This window comes from Epinephelus lanceolatus, chromosome 22 (assembly GCF_041903045.1).
Source record: "Epinephelus lanceolatus isolate andai-2023 chromosome 22, ASM4190304v1, whole genome shotgun sequence".
In the NCBI taxonomy this organism is placed as follows: domain Eukaryota; kingdom Metazoa; phylum Chordata; class Actinopteri; order Perciformes; family Serranidae; genus Epinephelus; species Epinephelus lanceolatus.
In genome coordinates, this window is record NC_135755.1 from 15,901,655 (window position 1) to 15,919,246 (window position 17,592).

The 17,592-nt window shown below is 42.2% G+C and overlaps 1 protein-coding gene across 1 annotated transcript in view; it reads left to right on the forward strand.

Moving 5' to 3' along the window:
- Window positions 1-349: 349 nt before the first annotated feature.
- The window catches only part of capn1 (calpain 1), a 44,879-nt gene continuing 27,636 nt past the window's right edge, over window positions 350-17,592 (forward strand). Inside the window, exons 1-4 of the mRNA XM_033610263.2 lie at window positions 350-530; window positions 4,857-5,576; window positions 10,156-10,225; window positions 13,771-13,889. Coding sequence (XP_033466154.2) covers window positions 5,322-5,576; window positions 10,156-10,225; window positions 13,771-13,889 — 444 coding nt within the window. The 5' untranslated portion in view covers window positions 350-530; window positions 4,857-5,321. The remainder of the gene's footprint in view (window positions 531-4,856; window positions 5,577-10,155; window positions 10,226-13,770; window positions 13,890-17,592) is intronic.

The following is a 17,592-nucleotide window of genomic DNA, read 5'->3' on the forward strand; positions in this document are numbered from 1 at the left end:
TACAATATTTCTCCTGAGAAATAAAGGTGAAAGTTTAAAATGTAAGTTCAAAATTATACTTAAGCACAGAAATTGAGTTACACTCCAGTATTGACAGGGGCAAGGCTACATATGGACACATGAACTCCAATAATTATGCACAATATTATGGACACGTGTTGTTTTATGGTTAAAACTTTGTCTTATGTCATTATAATTCCGTGCAATGCCTAAATATGAAACCCGACAAGACTGTACTGCTTTATCAGGCACTGTCTGCTCTCTGCAAAACAACCACATGAGCGCAGAGTGTGGGGCCCTCCCTCTCACTGTAGTGTGGTTTATGACCAGCGGGCACTGCGCAGGCGCAGTGTGAAGGGCGCTCATTAGATCTATAGATCAGGGGCAGAGACAGCAAGCAGGGCGTTTCTGAATAATACGCGTTGGTGGAGAGCAGGGGAGGGGTTGAACCTTCACTGAACATGGAAGCAAAGCCAAGTTGCGTATTGAATGTCTAAATAACTGCCTTTTTAAAGGAACCACCCGACAAGGTAAATATAAAACTCCTTCTCCAATTGATTTCACTGCACGGCTACAGTTTGGATGCAGGATGGATACAAATCTTAAAATGCTTGTGACATCTTAGTCTGAACTTCTTACCATAGAGAGCTCGAAGTTTGGTTGTGAAAGCTGTAACCAATCATGTAAAGCGAACTCCTTGCAACTTTCACGACGCTGTAAAACTGAAATGTACCATTAGTGCGCGGTAAGTTGCTCGAAATCTCTGGTTATAATGTTTTGCATGTCTCTCTGATCTGATCACTGTGCACGGATACTTTTCCTTGGTGAGGGTGAGGAGAAACCAGCTGTTGGTCAACTTCAGAAAGTTTTAGTCTGACAGCTGGACACTGTGTCTTCTCCCAGGGACCACACCTACCCACCATCAGGACTACATGCTTGTGGGAGCCTTGCACCAGGATGTGCCTTATATTAAAAACAAGTTGCTTGAAATTCACTTTAATGTAATAAGTCTTTTCTGCACGCACAGCTTGTTTTTAAGCCACTTTCTACACCCTCCTTTGATACAGATCAGCCCAAGAGCCAGCATTTATCCTCCTCACTGGACACTGTGCGTGTCTAGATCCTCTGCAGGTCTATTTTCTCCATGGCTTTAAAGCAAACACTTTGGATATTTCATTTCACTGTGTTTGGAATATGAACTCTGCATGCAGAAATACACCAGAGGCGGATCAGAAAGCTTACTCACAGCACAAACACTGGACCTCACACACCCCTGAGGCATTACTTGGTTACAAGCAGCATGTGTTTAAGCAGTCTGCTGTGTGGTGAGGACACACATCAGCAGGAGTGACACATACTGTAATGACATTTGGGTTGGTTTCAAAATCCTCATGTGACCCCCTGCGTGTGTCCTATCATCATATACTGTACATTTTCCACTTATAGCTGCATGACCTCTCTCTTTTCTCCAACAGTTTATAATAACATCATATGTATAATGGATTTAACTACATGGTGTGTTATGGAGGAAACACATACACTATGTCACGGTCTGTGTGCAAGCATGTATTTCCTCATTTATTTGAGTATTTGCTTTGTTCTTCAGCTCTGTGCCGTTAGACTGGTGAAAAAAATAATGTGGTGGCTTTTCTTTATGTGTCTAGCCTGCGTGTCATATCTCATCGATGTCACCACCTGCACTGAGGTGGAGGATATCTCTGTATGTGTGTGTGTGTGTGTAAAGGGGGGTATGTAAGTGTATTTCACATGTGCGGGGAGAGATGAAATATTCATTACAGTCGGATTGAACTCACGTTGGGCCGAGTGAGCCCCAATAACACGCAGCACAGATGAAAACCACTAAATGGTTGTGATGTTGGTGGAGCATGTTATACTGTAAAACTTCAGTTAGTAGCCTGGGGTATTATTTGCTTAAACTGAAATCAACAAGCCTATATTTGGGACAGGCCTTTAATTGCTTTCACTTAAAACTGTTGCTTGGTAAAGATCGGAAAATGCTATCAAATTGTTTATTTAAACCAGTATGAATTTCACTTCCAGACCAGGCCTCTAATTGAGACAGGCCTTTATTTATTGAAATGTGTAGCTACTATGCTAATGCTAATGCTAGTACAGCTCCACTAACTGTTATGAAAGTAGCTTAAAAAAATGAAAAAAACGTCATTTACAGTACTAAGTGTTTGCAGTCTGCTGGAATAGCAGCATATCCGTATAACGTGTTCTTTAAATACTACAGGTATGGGATCTGCAGTAGCAGCAGTGGATTTAGTAGCAGCTGCAGAAGTAGTGTTGGAAGAAGAATTCAGTGTTTTTACTGGTTTAAATCACTGGATGTGTCTGTATTTAAGAGGAAGGGACCTCTGCGGATAATTTAGCTCCCGGTAAAAACCTCCCAAACATCTGGATCTAAAGGTATCTTAGAAAAAAGCTGAGGACACATAAGCAGGTGCTGGGCTAACAGCTAGCATTGGAGAAAAGCTAATTTGTAACATGAAACTGCTTCATTCAGTGTTTTACTGGTTTAAATCACCTGGTCTGTTTGTTTTGGGGAGGAAGAGACCTCTGCGGATAATTCAGATGCTGTAAAAACCTCCTGAACTGTGAACGCTGAAGGAATTCTAACCAAGTTTCAGCTGGTTGCAATCTGCAATCCTCACCACTAGATGCCACCAAATCCCCCTAAATCTTACACATGGCTCCTTTAAAGGAGCTATATGTAAGAAATCTAAAGCAAATGGTCATAAAATCCTCCTAATATGTCACAGAGACTAAGGAATAATGTTCATATAACATACTGATCTCACCAACAACAACAGTACAGCCAGAATATTCGCATTTAAAAAACATTTTTACAGTCTGCAAATCATGTTTATGTTTTGAATTTGTGTTTTGGCCTGTTGCGCCACCCACCGCCGTCTACCAGTCATGCAGTCAGTAGAGTCTCAGCATCAGTTACAGTTACGACTGAGCTACAGCAGCACGGCAAGCAGCATTAGCAGTGTCCCGGTACATAGCATTAGCAGCTGGCTCCTCCTCAGCTGTATCCCGGCAGCAGCGTTAACAGCAGAGAAGCCGGACTTGCTCGAACGGTCCGCTGGAAAACCAAAGATCAAGGACGCCTGTGGGCAAACAAATCAGTCTCCAGCGTGCCGCTGTCCAGCAACCTGTAGGGACCTCAATCTGTAGGGGAGGTGGCGGACACGACTTGCGGCAGTATTTTGAATTTGAGTGCAGTAACAATTTTGGCCACATTCTTACATACAGCGCCTTTAAATCAGAAACTGTCTGATCAAACAATACGTAAAACTCTGGCCGGGCATTAACTGCTATCATTAGCTTTCACTCCTTCAGTTTTTGACGACTGATGTTACGACACATTTCGGTCTGTAACAAAAAAGTATAATGTTGCAGTAGTAATACTCATTTTCAGATTTCTTTATTGTCATTGTACAGACATACAACAAAATTCAGGTGCACTCAAGCATCATACATACATATATGTGTATATATATATATAAGTAAAAAAAATAGTAATAAAAATATGCCTTCAATCCACTCACATTCTACACAATTGTAGATACCATACATGTGTTAGCACCCGATGCAGTTACAATGGGATAAAAAACGTACTTATGCATATTATTGCGCATAAAAGAAGGTATTTCACTAAAGAAAAAGAACTGTAATGTGCTTTAGTGAGTTTGCTTCAGTCCAGAGTTCAGTATAACAAAGGTGTCTTTGGTAGCAGTGGTGGTTCTAGTACTGCGAACCAGCAGCTGTAGTAGCCTTGTAGCAGTAATACTAATTGCATTAGTACTACCTTTGTTTGTAGTCGTGGAAATGGTAGTAAAAGCATGTATTCTCACACAGTTTCTGATTATAAAACAATTCTTCAGTCTGTAAAATTGGACCTGTAAACCTGAAGTTGTTGCTACATGTTCCATTCTCTGACTCTGTTAGCTGGAACACTTTCCAGTCAGTGAACTGGGATGTTTTCAATGGGTGTGGTTCAAAGTAAGCTGGAATGAAACTGGAACGGAGTTCCTCTGAGCCAATAAGAGCCAAACAGCTCCTGTCGTGACTGACAGCCGATTGTTGAAACAGGAAGAGTGCGATTTGGATAGTGGAGAGTTGAGGTCATAAAAAAGAGATGAAGCTGATGAAGATGTAAAAAAAAAAAGGAGAGCTGTTAAAAATAATCCATCTGTTTGTCTGTGTTAGGAAGAAATAAAGAGACAGGAAGAAGCAGCGTGAGGACAGCAAAGACAGATGGACTGAGATGAACTGTTTCAAAGCTCCAGTTCTGTCAAAAGCTTCAGTGGCACTAATGACAGTTTACACTTCCTCTTTCCTGCGTCTGCTTAATTAAAGAGTCAGAGAGAGCTTTTGCTTGTTCTGGGCCTCGTGCAGGCGTCATTGTGCATCAAGATTCACACAAAACCACAACTTCTGTTAGTCCTGTGCACAAGAAATAACCCCACCCCACCCTACACACACACACAAAGCTACCATCCACCATTTTGATAACACACCTCATTGGATTAAACATTGACTTTGATACGTTTCTGACTGACACTGTGTACAGCACACAGTAAAAGTAGCACGGATGTGCCTATTGTGACTAATCCCTTTGCTATGCACAGTGAGCATGTGTGTATATGGTCAACTGAAAAGAAGAAGGCAGGGCTTGTTTGCCTTTTAAATCCTGAATCTATGGAGGGTGTATGTAACTGCTGCTTTTGTTTGTGTAGCACAGAGGTATAGAGCTATGTATGGACTTGCATCTCTGCATACCTTCCCTGTTCAGTACCTCATTTTTAACTTCTGTCTTTTAGGGTTTAGCTGCTGGTGGGACAAGGAAGGACTGCACTCGTGTTGGCATCTGGACTAAAAAATAGCAACAACCTGCGACTGGTGCTCACTGGGACAAAATCTGCCATCACTGTGAAGAGGACATCCCTCTCCAGACAGAGCCTGTAAAACATTCTGAGCCCCTATACTTTTACTGGTTACTGCATTTGAAGCATCCCACAGTAGAACCACAAGTACCACCTGGTCAATATTTAACGACTGCTTAATGGTCGCTGATGTTTCATTCTGATTCGTGATTGAGCCTTGAAGCCATTACCACCTTGTATCAGATATACATCAGCACTGCCGCAGCTCTTTGCATCAGAACTGTAGCTACAACAGGTCACAGCTGTCCCATTAATTATTGACACATCCTATTGTAGTGCCACACATACAAACATCCAACAGAGACTGACAGCTGACCCTACAGTTTATTCCACAAGCTGAGGATGGAGGCGCCCATTTATGCCTCAGGCATGGCCTATAGGCTGAGGAGCCAGTGGGATCGTGATGATGGTCTGGGACAGAATCATAAGGCTGTGAAGTTTCTGGGTCAGGACTATGAGAGTCTGAAAGCCCAGTCCCTCCAGAGCAGGAGGTTGTTTGAGGATAGTTACTTCCCCTGTTCCGCATCGTCTCTAGGATTCGACGAGCTCGGCCCAAGATCTTCCAAGACTGCTGGAGTCCGCTGGATGAGGCCCACGGTAAGAAAAGGAGGGGAGGGTTAGAATAAATATTATATTATTTACTATTCTGACTTTTGAAAAAGCAACAAAAAAATCAGGTTTGTTCAGAGCAATTAATTATAAAATTATTAACTGCTCACTCTTGTGTCAGCAAAAGCTTCTTCAAAGTTCGTAGGACCATCAGGTTTCATCTCAGCCTTCTCCCAAACTATTTGAACTCTGTCCCAGCTGGCCACCAATGTTGTTAGATATTTGGATAAAATATATGTTTTAACATCAGTTGCAACGACCAAAATTCAATGACAACGTCTAATGCCAATGTGAATTTGATGTAGAATACTAACGACAGTTGACGATGATATTTGGTTGGATTTTAAAGTTAAAATTAGTGTCCACACAATGTGACATTCTAACAGTGTTAGACATTTAAAATACTGTCAACCCGATTTCCATTCACACCAATATTTAAAGTGTGTCCGTCGCAAGGGTCCAATTTGTGATGTCATATTGACGTCCGGTTCCAGCTTGGCTGCCACTGAGCATCCTGGTAGAGTTAAGATCCACAGCATCGCTGAAATAGTACAGTGTAGTGATGGAAGTGGTGGTGACTTCACTCCTTGAAAAACATGTTTGTGAACCATGATTGTTGTGGGTTGCTCTGGACCACATCAGCCCCGGCTTCTTAGGAGCCTCATAAAGGCCAAGGCTTCTGAAAGTGGTCCCCAGGCTCACCTAGTACACTAAACCATGATTGGTGGAATATGAAAGGGCACTCCTTAGACCCAACTGGAACCAAAAGAGTGCAGTGGTCTTATAACAGTTGGTCCTTTTTTGTCTTTGGATAAAAACAAATATCTGTAACAGAGGGTAGGTAGTCAATGTGATCTGCCATCTTGCTATTACCGTTTACTTCCCTTGTGCGTTGTTTAGTGTCCTCCATTGATTAGACATTTTTAATTACAATGGTTCTGCCCAAAACTGGTGGAAACGTGGGCTGGATTGCTAAGGTTCCAAGAGTTCTGAATGTAACCGGTTCAAGAACCAGAGCTCATTTGGTGGAAAAGGGGTACCAGAAGGTCGAATGGTTCTGGATAGAACCCCCAGATACCCCTTTTCCACCTAATTAGCTCTGGCTCTTGAACTGGTGCCATTCAAGAGTCTTGGAACCTTGGTGCTATTGAGCGAACCAGTCCGTGTCTGATCAGAACCATTGTAATCAAGGATGCAGAGGGTAAACAGGGGGCATTGCACAGTGCACACCAAAAGTAAACAGCAGTAGCAAGATGGTGGATCATGCTGATTACAGGTAGCCGTTTTGTTGATGTTGGGAACAGCTATAAAAGAGACCACTACAAGCTCTTTTTTCCCATGATTTCCCACCTAACATCTCTTTTGCTGCCTTCTTAATCCTCTCTTTCCAACCAGTAGAATATGACCCGCCCACTGATGTCATCACGGTTCAAACTTCAGGGTCAAGGAGCACCTGCTATTTTGGGGTTTCAGCAGGTTCTGGTTCAGAACTAATTTAATTTGGTCGAAATGGTCAAAGTGGTTTAAAATGAGGTCCGGGAACTGAAACGGACCCTGTTCTATATTGGTGGAAAAGGGGTAAGAGAGGGTTTTGGGTCTACAACATAGAAAGGGTTTCTGTAGAACCTGTCACAGAGGGCTCTGGGTGAAGCCTTTCACAGATGGTATAACACGCTAAAAGGGGTCCATGTGGAACCTTCACTAAAGGTCATACCAGGAACCTAAAAGGGTTCTCCTATGGGGACAAAATGATGGACCCTCTATGGTTTCAGTTAGGAACCTTTATTTCTAAGATTGCGTTCTGTTTTAGCTTTTTTTATTACCTACTATAAAATTATATTTATCTCCCAAGCAGCCTTGAACTTGCTTGGCATCTAAACTTTCATAAGGAGTGATTGTGGGATATCATTTAAACGTTCCCGCAGCACCAGTCAGGAGTTTGCAAGTGTCTCAGAGAGGTTTATCTCTCCTCTTCCTGCTTTTTTTCTGTCCATGTATCTCTTAAACCTCCAATCCTTCATCACCTGTCTCTGTAGTTCCTCCTCTCCCACTCTCTCATCAGTGCTTCCTACATTATGAATACCTCACGGTGCTCCCTGTAGCCAGATATGACACTGGAGAACAAAGTGGAAGTGTCTTTATTGGGTGTTATCACGGCAACCTTGAAGAGAGCACACTCATTACTGTTGAATTCGCACATACCGTGACAGGTCACTGCTGTCAGTCCCGTAATAGAGCAGCAAGACGAGTCGTGATCTTAAAAGCTCTCAGGGTCGTGATCATAAGCGTGACTGCAGCCTGTTAGCTCCTCCTGCAGCTTCCATTTGAGTTTGTGAGAGTTGCAGTGGGCTTGTGTGCAGACCACACTGTGTCCTGTGGTGTGTCCTGTCGGCTCTAAGGCTTCCCGGGGTCTCGTTTCTCCAAAAAGTCTCATGTTTTATAATGCATGTGCCTTGCCTGCACCACAGGATCTGTAACATTTACGCCGCATAAGAGGGTTCATTGTGTTCGCATTTCCCCAAAAATCTGTGCTCTGTGAAAAGAGAATTTATGCCTGTGTGTGTGTATGTGTGTGTGTGTGTGTGTGTGTGTCATGGTAACTGTTTCTGTGAATTCAACCATGTGCCTGATGGTGTGTGTCTGTGCAGCTGTGTGTTTGTGGGGCAGGAGGATAAATGGAATATTTCTTTTTATAGCTTCATGTGGGGTTTCTCACGCTCAACATGCTGAGTCGAAGATGGTTTACGGAGCAGGGAAATACTCGGGAACAAGACGTGGACAAGAAACACTAGAATGCAACATTGTTTTCCTGAAATGTTAATTTCGTGGTGTCTACTGGTCCTCAGATAGTCTGGTGTTAATTTTAGCCGGGCATTTTTAAAGGAGCAGCTTCACGTTTGGAGAAATATACTTGATATTCAATTTACATCACTTTAAAAACATAGTGAATAAGAGAATTATTTTGAGCATTTTAAATTAAATTTACTTAAAGCTTGTGTATGCAACATAGAGCATTAATAAAGCAGCAAACCTATTTGCTCTGTAAAGATATAGCAGTGTAATTGTGTCTTGAGGAGAGAATGTTGTCACGCTATGTGTGCGTGTGTTGTAATCTGAACTTCTTTATGGTTTATGGTAGCCGGTTCTTGCTAGCTCATTGTCACCGCTTTGCATTGCGCTCATACGGTCATGCGGTAAATGATGATATTGGAATGGCGTTGTTGCAGTAGCTTAGCTTCTCGGGTAAAACTGTTTGCTCTGTCAGCACTGTTGCCGTTGTTTAGTGCTGTTTATAGAGTTAGCACGGTTAGCAGCTAGCTGTGGGAGACACTTTAAATATTAGATTATCAAAAATGTCGCCATTTAATTATGTCAGTCGACTGATAGATTTACTTTTTACTTGTTTGCTAAGATTGATATCAGTTTTTTTTTTTCAGAACACAAACACTTTTGAGTCCTTTGAGCTTAGCGCAAACACTAAAACAAGTTCAAGCAGCTAGCCTAGCTAACTCAAAAGTTAAAAAATACCCCTTTAAACAACGTTAAAGCTTGTATAGTCAGCAGCGTTTTGTGTATTTTATCTTGGGTGTTACTAAAGCAAAAGCAATTGTGGTTTTTAGGAGCTATTTCTTGACTAAAAATTGTAGCATCTGAGACGTTTGTTGTGGGGTGGCCAGATTTGTGTGCTAGCTTCAACCAGAAGCAAAACCAAATTGACCAGCTTTTGGGGATATGAATATCATCCCTATGTTTCCCGCTTACCACTCAAAAAGGTTCTGTGTTTCCCGCTTGGTTGAGCGGTACAGTATTGACTGCTAAATTCAAAATGTTTTGTTTTCATATTTTTAACCACATATTTTGAATTAAATGAAACAGCTTTTGCACGTGGGCTTGGCTAGCTGTGTTGCCTTTGCTGTCCAAAACATATAGAGCTGCAACTAAGGCCGTGATTACACAGAAATGAGACGCTACAGACGCGGACGCTTCAAAGATGCTTGAAACGCTGGAAGCGCTTATTCAATGCACGCTAGCTACTGGCGTCTGATGCTCAAAAAGTTGAAAATATTTTAACAACGCGCGTCTAAAAACATCCATCTAAAAAGACGCTTGAACGCCGGTCAGACGCACCGTATCATAGGAAAACAATGGTTTTACTGGCTAGCAAATATTTTCATTGTCAGTTAATCTGTTGATTATTTTCTCATATAATTAATTAGTAATTTGGTCTATAAATGTCAGAAAATGATGAAAAATGTTTCAAAGCCCAAGATAACATCCTCAAGTGTCTTGCTTTGTCCATAACTACAAGATATTAAGTTTACTACTAAAAAGAGGAGCAAAGAAACCAGAAAAAAAATCATGTTTACAGGGCTTAAATTTTTTTAGCATTCAGAATTGTTGAAATCTGTCCACACCATGTATGGTGTGCTTTCTCTGGATAAGACCCTTTGCACTACTCAATACTTTCAGCATGAGAGAGACAGCAAATGTAACATGCTGATATAATAGGTATCCAAAAGCAAGCATTGCAATAATTTGTTTGTTTGTGTGTGTTTACACTCGACAGGAGTTCTGCAAGCGTCCCGAGTTCATCGTAGATGGGGCGACTCGCACTGACATCTGTCAGGGAGCTCTGGGTAAGTCCATCCGGCAGAGATCCCATCTGTTTCACTCTTACTACTGCATGACTCAGCAATTAGAGGAGAGAAAAAGCTTAGATTTAATCTGGTAGAAGGTCAAAGTGAGAAATGCCGGCAGATGCCAAAATAAACAGGTGATTGACTGGAGGTTTGCCAGGTTGAAATCCCAAGTGTAACTGTGTAAGACATTTAACACTGTCACAGACATTTTGATATGGCAGAGTAGACAAAGCTCTCGTGTAAATAATGATATTAAAGAGGGTTGAATTCACGGTCCTGTTTGTAGACACTGGATACAATAAATTGAATCCACTGTTAATGTTTTAAGTGACACCTGCGCAGCTAAACTACAAACTGATTTAACTGTATATCTTAAAGGAATAGTTTAAAATTTTGGAAAACATGCTTTGCTGTCTCTTTTGAGCTAGATGAGTAGATTAATACCACTCATGTCAAGAAGCCAAGAGAAGATTTAGCAGACTGAAAGCAAGTGGAAACAGATATCCAGTTCACCAGCACCTCTGATTTACATGTTATATCTCATTTGTTTCATTTATACAAAAACCAAACTGTACAAACTAATTTTTTTTTTGGCTCTGAGCTTATATGGCATGACATACATCACAGTGATGATAAGAACCCAGAAGGTCCTACCAGGAAATAGTCTCTCACCAAATCTGCTGCTATAAAATAAGCGTCTTGATCAAAATATTAAACCAGACTTTTCCTTTAGTTAAAAAAACATGTTATCAGAATGCCACAGAAATATATGAACAGGTTAGGGTGAGTTTAGGAGAAAAAAAATATGAAGTGATACTTGGATGTCAAGGTGAGACAAATTTGGTATCAAATAAGCACTCATTGAGCACAATAAGAGCCCCTACAACCTTTAAGGCAGTTGCCTATAAACAGAATGAGAAATTAAAGCCATTTAACATTGCACTACAGTAAAGGTTGAGGACAGGTTTTAAAAAGAATCCTCAAAATTGAAGCAGTGGAGGTCGAAAACATTAAATCGCTTCACTTAATTGCTACACTTTCCATAATGCAACTTGATAGCATTTCTAAGACCTGTTGCCAGAAGAAAATTTTAGCATTGTATGTTTGTGCAAATCACGGGCTACATTTCATATGTATCCTATAAACGTACAGCAGGCGAGTTTAGCGAGTCACTGCTGCTTTTCCCTGAATGTGGGTGTTTTTCAGTGAGTCAAACGCTGTGTTTCAAGCAGTTACAGAAACTGGGTGTTTTTTAGTGGGCCGTCGCTGCATTTCCAGTGGCGAACTGCGGGGTTCTTCAGGGAGCCGTTGTTTTATTTCCAGCAATGATTGTGCCAACAAAGGTGGGTGTTTTGTAATGAATCATTGCTCTATTTCCAGTGGGTATTGTGCCACTGAATGTTGGCGCCTGTTAGCAAGCTGTCGCTGCATTTCCAGCGGCAATTGTGCCACCAAATGTAGGTGTTTTTAGCAAGCTATGGCTGTTTCCATCACTGTTTTTTTGCCAACTGTCACACCATTTCCAGCAGCTATTGTGCCACTGAACTTTGGTGTTTTTTAGCAAGCTGTTGCTGCATTTCCAGTGACAATTTTGCTACTGAAAATTGGTGTTTTTTGCAACTCATCGCTGCGTTTCCAGTGTCAGTTGCTCCACCGAACTTGGGTGCTTTTTGGGAGCCGTCATTCCATTTCCAGCTGTGACTGTGCCAGAGGTGGGTGTTTTTTAGTGAATTGTGGCTGCATTTCCAGCGGTGATTGTGCCGCTGAATGTTGGTGTTTTTTAGTGAGCTATTGCTGTGTTTCCATTGCCGCTTGTGCCAGTGAACGTAAGTGTTTTTTAGCCAGCCATCACACCATTTCCAGCAGTGTTTGCGCCACTGAACTTGGGTGTTTTTTAGCAAGCTGTTGCTGCATTTCCAGTGACAATTGTGCAACAGAAAATGGGTGTTTATAGCAGTTCATTGCTGCGTTTCCAGTGTCGATTAATCCACCAAATTAGAGGGTTGTTTGAGCTGTTGCTGCAATTCCAGCAGCGATTTTGCCACCAAATATGGGTGTTTTTTTTAGCAAGCTATTGACTCATTTATAGCTGTGATTATGCCAGCAAACATGGGTGTTTTTAAATGGTCCTAACTGACCTCAGTGTGTAAAAATGGTTGAATTTCCTTTAAATATTGAATATCATGATAATTTTAGCTAAGATGGCTGAGTTTGAATGTTTCTACAGAAACGTTGTTTCTACCATTTGCCGGTTCCCATTACATACATGTCCTAAATCCTCCCTCCGTGTGTAGATGAGACTGAGCTCTTTAGTCAACACGTCTGGTAACAAAATCAGCAGCCAAAGTCAACAGAGCAAACTGAACGAGGATAAGAGTGCCAGATGGAGATTGACATCCTGAAGGAGCGAGAGACGGAGGGCAGTTAACAGTCAGGTCGGAATAACCAGTGACATTTTATTGCCTGAGACGTTTCCCGCTCGACACAGAGCTGCATCTATTATTCAGGCTTTGTTTCTCTGCCTCACATCTGTAAACAAGGCCACCCTCCCTCTGTTAGCGTAGCTCTGGCAGCGGTGGAAGCGACTTCCCCCATTGCCGAATGCAATTCTTTACCCACCCTCCCCCCTCACAGCTCCCAGAGGAGCTGAGCTGAATTGCAAAACAATAACCCCCCTAAAAATGATGAGCCAGGAAACATGATGCTTCACTTTGTTTTACAGGCAAAATGCAACATGACTGAGTCTTTATCTGTACGCTATCTGTGTCGGCAGCTATCAGGGGCTGTTTATGGATTATATGATGGATAAAGTAAAAGTGAAACAGCCTTACTTTATAAATACTGTAATCATTAACTAGCATGAAGAGATGAAACATTAGCAACAGTCAAAGAGAAAGCATCAAGAAAAGTCGTGACCTTTAGTATTAACATAAAGGTATCAGATTAGACCAATCAAAATGCTCAGCTACTCCCAGATAACACAACAAACATCACTGTTTTTGTTTGTGATCAGATTACCACAGATCACATACCACAGCCTGCATGCATAAAAAGCAAGATGGTAAAAACTACGTCAGTCAGGGTGTTCCTGTCCTCCAACCGAGACCCTTTTGCAACACAATATATCATAACAGAAACACAGTGTGATTCCTAAAAACAACGTCGGTGACTTATTGTGGAGCCGTGGTAGTTTCAGCCCCTTTCTGTAAGTCCAATGGAACAAGTGCCTCTCCCATTTCCCAGAGGGGAAAGCTTGTTCAAACATAGTCCCATGCTCTTGTCTTTGCTGAGCTGTAAATGGGAAAATTCCAGTTTCATGAGTGTCTTCCCACTAAGCCTCCGAGTCTTTACCTCAGCGAATGAGTGAATTATGGAAAATAGTTAGGAGTCTTTTTAGATCTCAGCTAATATGGGAATGGATGAAGTCTGTGTTCAACACCTGCTTCACATAAACAACCTGCTGTCATTCTTGTTAACAGTATGGCAGGTTTTGGCACTCAGGGCTGATCCCAGGTAATAAAACTGTGTGTATGTGTCCTCAGGGGACTGCTGGCTGCTGGCAGCCATCGCCTCGCTGACCTTAAATGACAACCTCCTCCACAGGGTGGTTCCTCACGGACAGAGCTTCGGGCAGGGATATGCCGGCATCTTTCACTTTCAGGTAATGAAATCTTTACTTCCTGCATTTACACACGTCCTGTATATGCCTAAGGACACAACAAACACAGCTGACACCTCCACCACAACTGTGTGCCCCACTTTCCAAATGTAGTTCACTGGGACTTCCACTGTTGTTGCTTCTAAGATTCACAGTTAAAGGGTAACGGACCACTTCCTTACTGTTCTCAAACAGCTGGCCATCTTATAATGTTCCTAATGAAGGACTTGAGAACTCATAAGCCTTTTTTAGATTGGAATTGTGCAAATTTGCAGTAAAGCCCAATCCGTCTTTTTTCAGCATTGGCAGTATAAAAACAAAATCGGGGAGGGTGGAAAATTGCCGCCTGCCTACTTTTGTTTATACAGAATGTGCCTTTTTTGGGGCAATGGGGGCGTGAGCAAGTAACAAAACGTGTAGCTCAGCATGTGACGTAAACAGTGATGTGGGAGGGAAGCCGCGGCTAGTCAGACGGCGATTCTCTCGTAAGTCGGCCCGTTCTTCACCGTCCCCGTCATCTGACGGTTAATGGCCTCTTTGTATGTGAGGACAAGGAGGGCGCAATTCCTTGTCTCCCCAGTTGCTCATCTTTACAGTGTCTGTCAGGTTTGTGTTTCCCTCTTGCTACTAGCTGCTCGCTAATTCCTGCTATCAGCTGTTTCCTGTTTATCCATCGCCAGTTGCTCACACGTGCAGCGTCATCAACAGCTCCTCCCACACATCATCAACAGCCCCTTCTGTTGCAGAAGGCCGCCTCGGTCTGTTTAAACTAAAAGGGTTCCGCCAATATGTCTACCCTACAAGGCAGAAAATTGGGCACCTCGGATCAACTTGCCAATCCGGCTCTGTGTGTATCAACGCTCGCAGCTGGCCAGCAAATCGGCGCAACATTCGCGGAAAATCTGGCAGTGTAAAAGGGGCTATAGGCTAAATCCTATCCTTATGTTCACCACTGAGACTTTCACCCTGAACCCTTGTAGACCTCTGTCATATGCCCCACCTCTGCACCGGGCCACCCGGGGATGAAGTGTGCTTAGATGGGGCTTCTGACCTAAATTGTTTCTATGGATTTGAGTTTAAATTCCTGAACACGTACTTGATCTTAATTCTTTTTGCCCAAACAGATCCTAATATACCTGACATTTACAATTTATGCAGCATACAGTATGTGCAGAGTCTGCTGCTTTAAGGATAGCAGAGTACATGAGCTGCTCATACTACATTCTGTATCAATCCCCAACTGAGGACCTTCACATGATAGGCGGATAAAAACAAAACTTTCGCTTGCAGTTGTGGCAAAGTCCTGACATTTGTATTCAAGGGACGGCAGTTTTATGTGCGCTCATTTCATTTACTGTGTTTCTACTCTAACTCCTTCCTGTTGTGTCATTTCCTGTCAGGTGCACCACTGGTTGTGCAAACTGTAAAAGTGAAATCAAGAAGAAGAGTTTGTTTCTGTGGTTCAAACTGAAGTGGAAACGTTTTTTATGTTGTATTTTTCGATGTAGTTGTGTTTGACTTCACACTGATCAGACACACTCATTTCAGAATGCGCTTTTCTTTGACACACTAACAGCTCCTTTGTTTCCTCTCACTGTGGTTAGATACATGTGGTTAGATGCAAGGTCTGATTTGTGTTTGAAAACTGAGTCACAGGAAGATCCCTGATGCTGTCGGTCGTCAGTGTCTTTCACATTTTGTTTGGCAGCAGCAGAGAACACAGAGAAGCTTATTGATTAATAGAAATACAGTTGCGGGTATTCATGCTACAGGCCACCAAACAGCTCTCACTGTATGTCAGACAGTGCTGAAAGGATAAGTTGATTAATCAATTATATGGCAGACAGACACTTCGGTGGCAATAATTTTACTACTCAGTTCATAATTTTAAGTATTTACTTTCGTCTGTGAGGGTGTCTAGCTTCTCTTCATGTCACTTAAATTTAAACTGAATCGTTTTGGGTTTTTAAATGTATTGATGGAATAAGCATTTGCAGGATGACACCTAGACCAGTGGTTCCAAACTGGTGGGTGACTCGGGAATGTGTCGAGTTTGTCAAAAACACACTTTATTTTGAAGTACAGTGAATTTCCGGCACAGAGCTTTTATTTTGAAGTGCGTTTCCCTGACTAACTGACAGCTTGTTAACAGAGACAGCAAACTAGCTCAACGACATGGCCAAACGCTGAATATATTAAACTGTGTGGACCTTAAAGTAATGACTAAGGAGAAATCTGGACCCCATGGCTGGACCAGTTGGGAACCACTGACCTAGATCTAAATCTTAAAGGTCCAGTGTGTAAGGTTTAGGGGGATTTAGTGGCATCTAGTGGTGAGGATTGCAGATTGCAACCAGCTAAAACTTCTCCCAGTTAGAATTCCTTCATAATCGTTAATCATTATGCACAGAAACTTTGCACACTGTTTCTGATGTGTTTTATTGTTCTGTTTGTTGTGAAAATTCACAATACGAGACATAATAAAAAGACAAATTCCCTCCTTTGCCTCTCTCCTCTGGAGTTACCTATCTGGCTGTCACCACTCCTTGTGTCTTTCATTTGGCCCCGCAGCTGCATGAAAGGGCGGAGCTGTCCTCAGCCTCTGTCTCTGTAGTCCACATTCTCCTCCTCTTCATCATCATCCTCCTAGATATTACTATATGACCTGTTGAAAGTGAACTGAGTTATGAAATGATTCTGTGCACTGCGGTTGTGTCTCGCAACCACATTGGCTTCACTGATTCTTGGTCAAACGTCTCTAAAGGCTTCTGACGCAGAAAATCGAACCTGTTCCGAAAACTTTAACAAAGGACGAAAGTTCTGGAGTGTGATTGACACAACGTGAAGTTATATTTGTTTGTAGATGTGCGACACTTAGGACGAAAAAATGGACTCACCGTGCAAAGGCCTTAAATCCTACGCACTGGACCTTTAACATGTTGAACCAGTGAGTCAGTGAAGAGTTTAACTCGTGTGTCTCTTCCCAGAATTTCCCAGAAAGGAAGAGGAATTTAAACCACAATATTTCTGTCATAATCTGCATATTTACTTGTCAAACCTCACTGAGTCATCCGAGATAACTGACCTCTCAGACCCACACCCAGTCGGCCAGACGATAAACTTAACCTGGGATGATTTGAGTCACTATCAAACTGATTTAAGCGACCAACACCCATTTCTTTATCACACATACAGTGTTTAGAATCTGTCAGTCACGTCTACCCGTTGACAGTCAAACACTGATGTGTCTAATGTTTCACTTCACCCGCCTGAAGGACCAGTCATGCTGCTTTGTGACATAAATAAATTTGTTCTTTTTGTTATGTCTCTATGGAGCGAGCCGACGGCAAACACCCGCGCCTTATCAGCTGAACTTTGTACACAAAACCAAATACTCCAGACACACACACATGAACACACACACCCAAAAGCAGGAGGCAAATTTGAGACCACACAGTAGCTGCTGCACACTAAACAGCGCATGCATTCAGTCCATTATGAGATAGGGAAATCTTTGCAGCAGTGGTTTATTATTATGCGGAGCTCAATTTGAATGTAATATATTTGTACAACCAAAACGAGTGCAATAGAAAAGTATCTACACGCTGGAATCAGTACTCTCATAAACTTTTACAGGCAATATTTCTACCCCATGCAGGTCTGCATGAGGATGTAATCCCACTGAGGTTTTGTGGACGTGCACGCA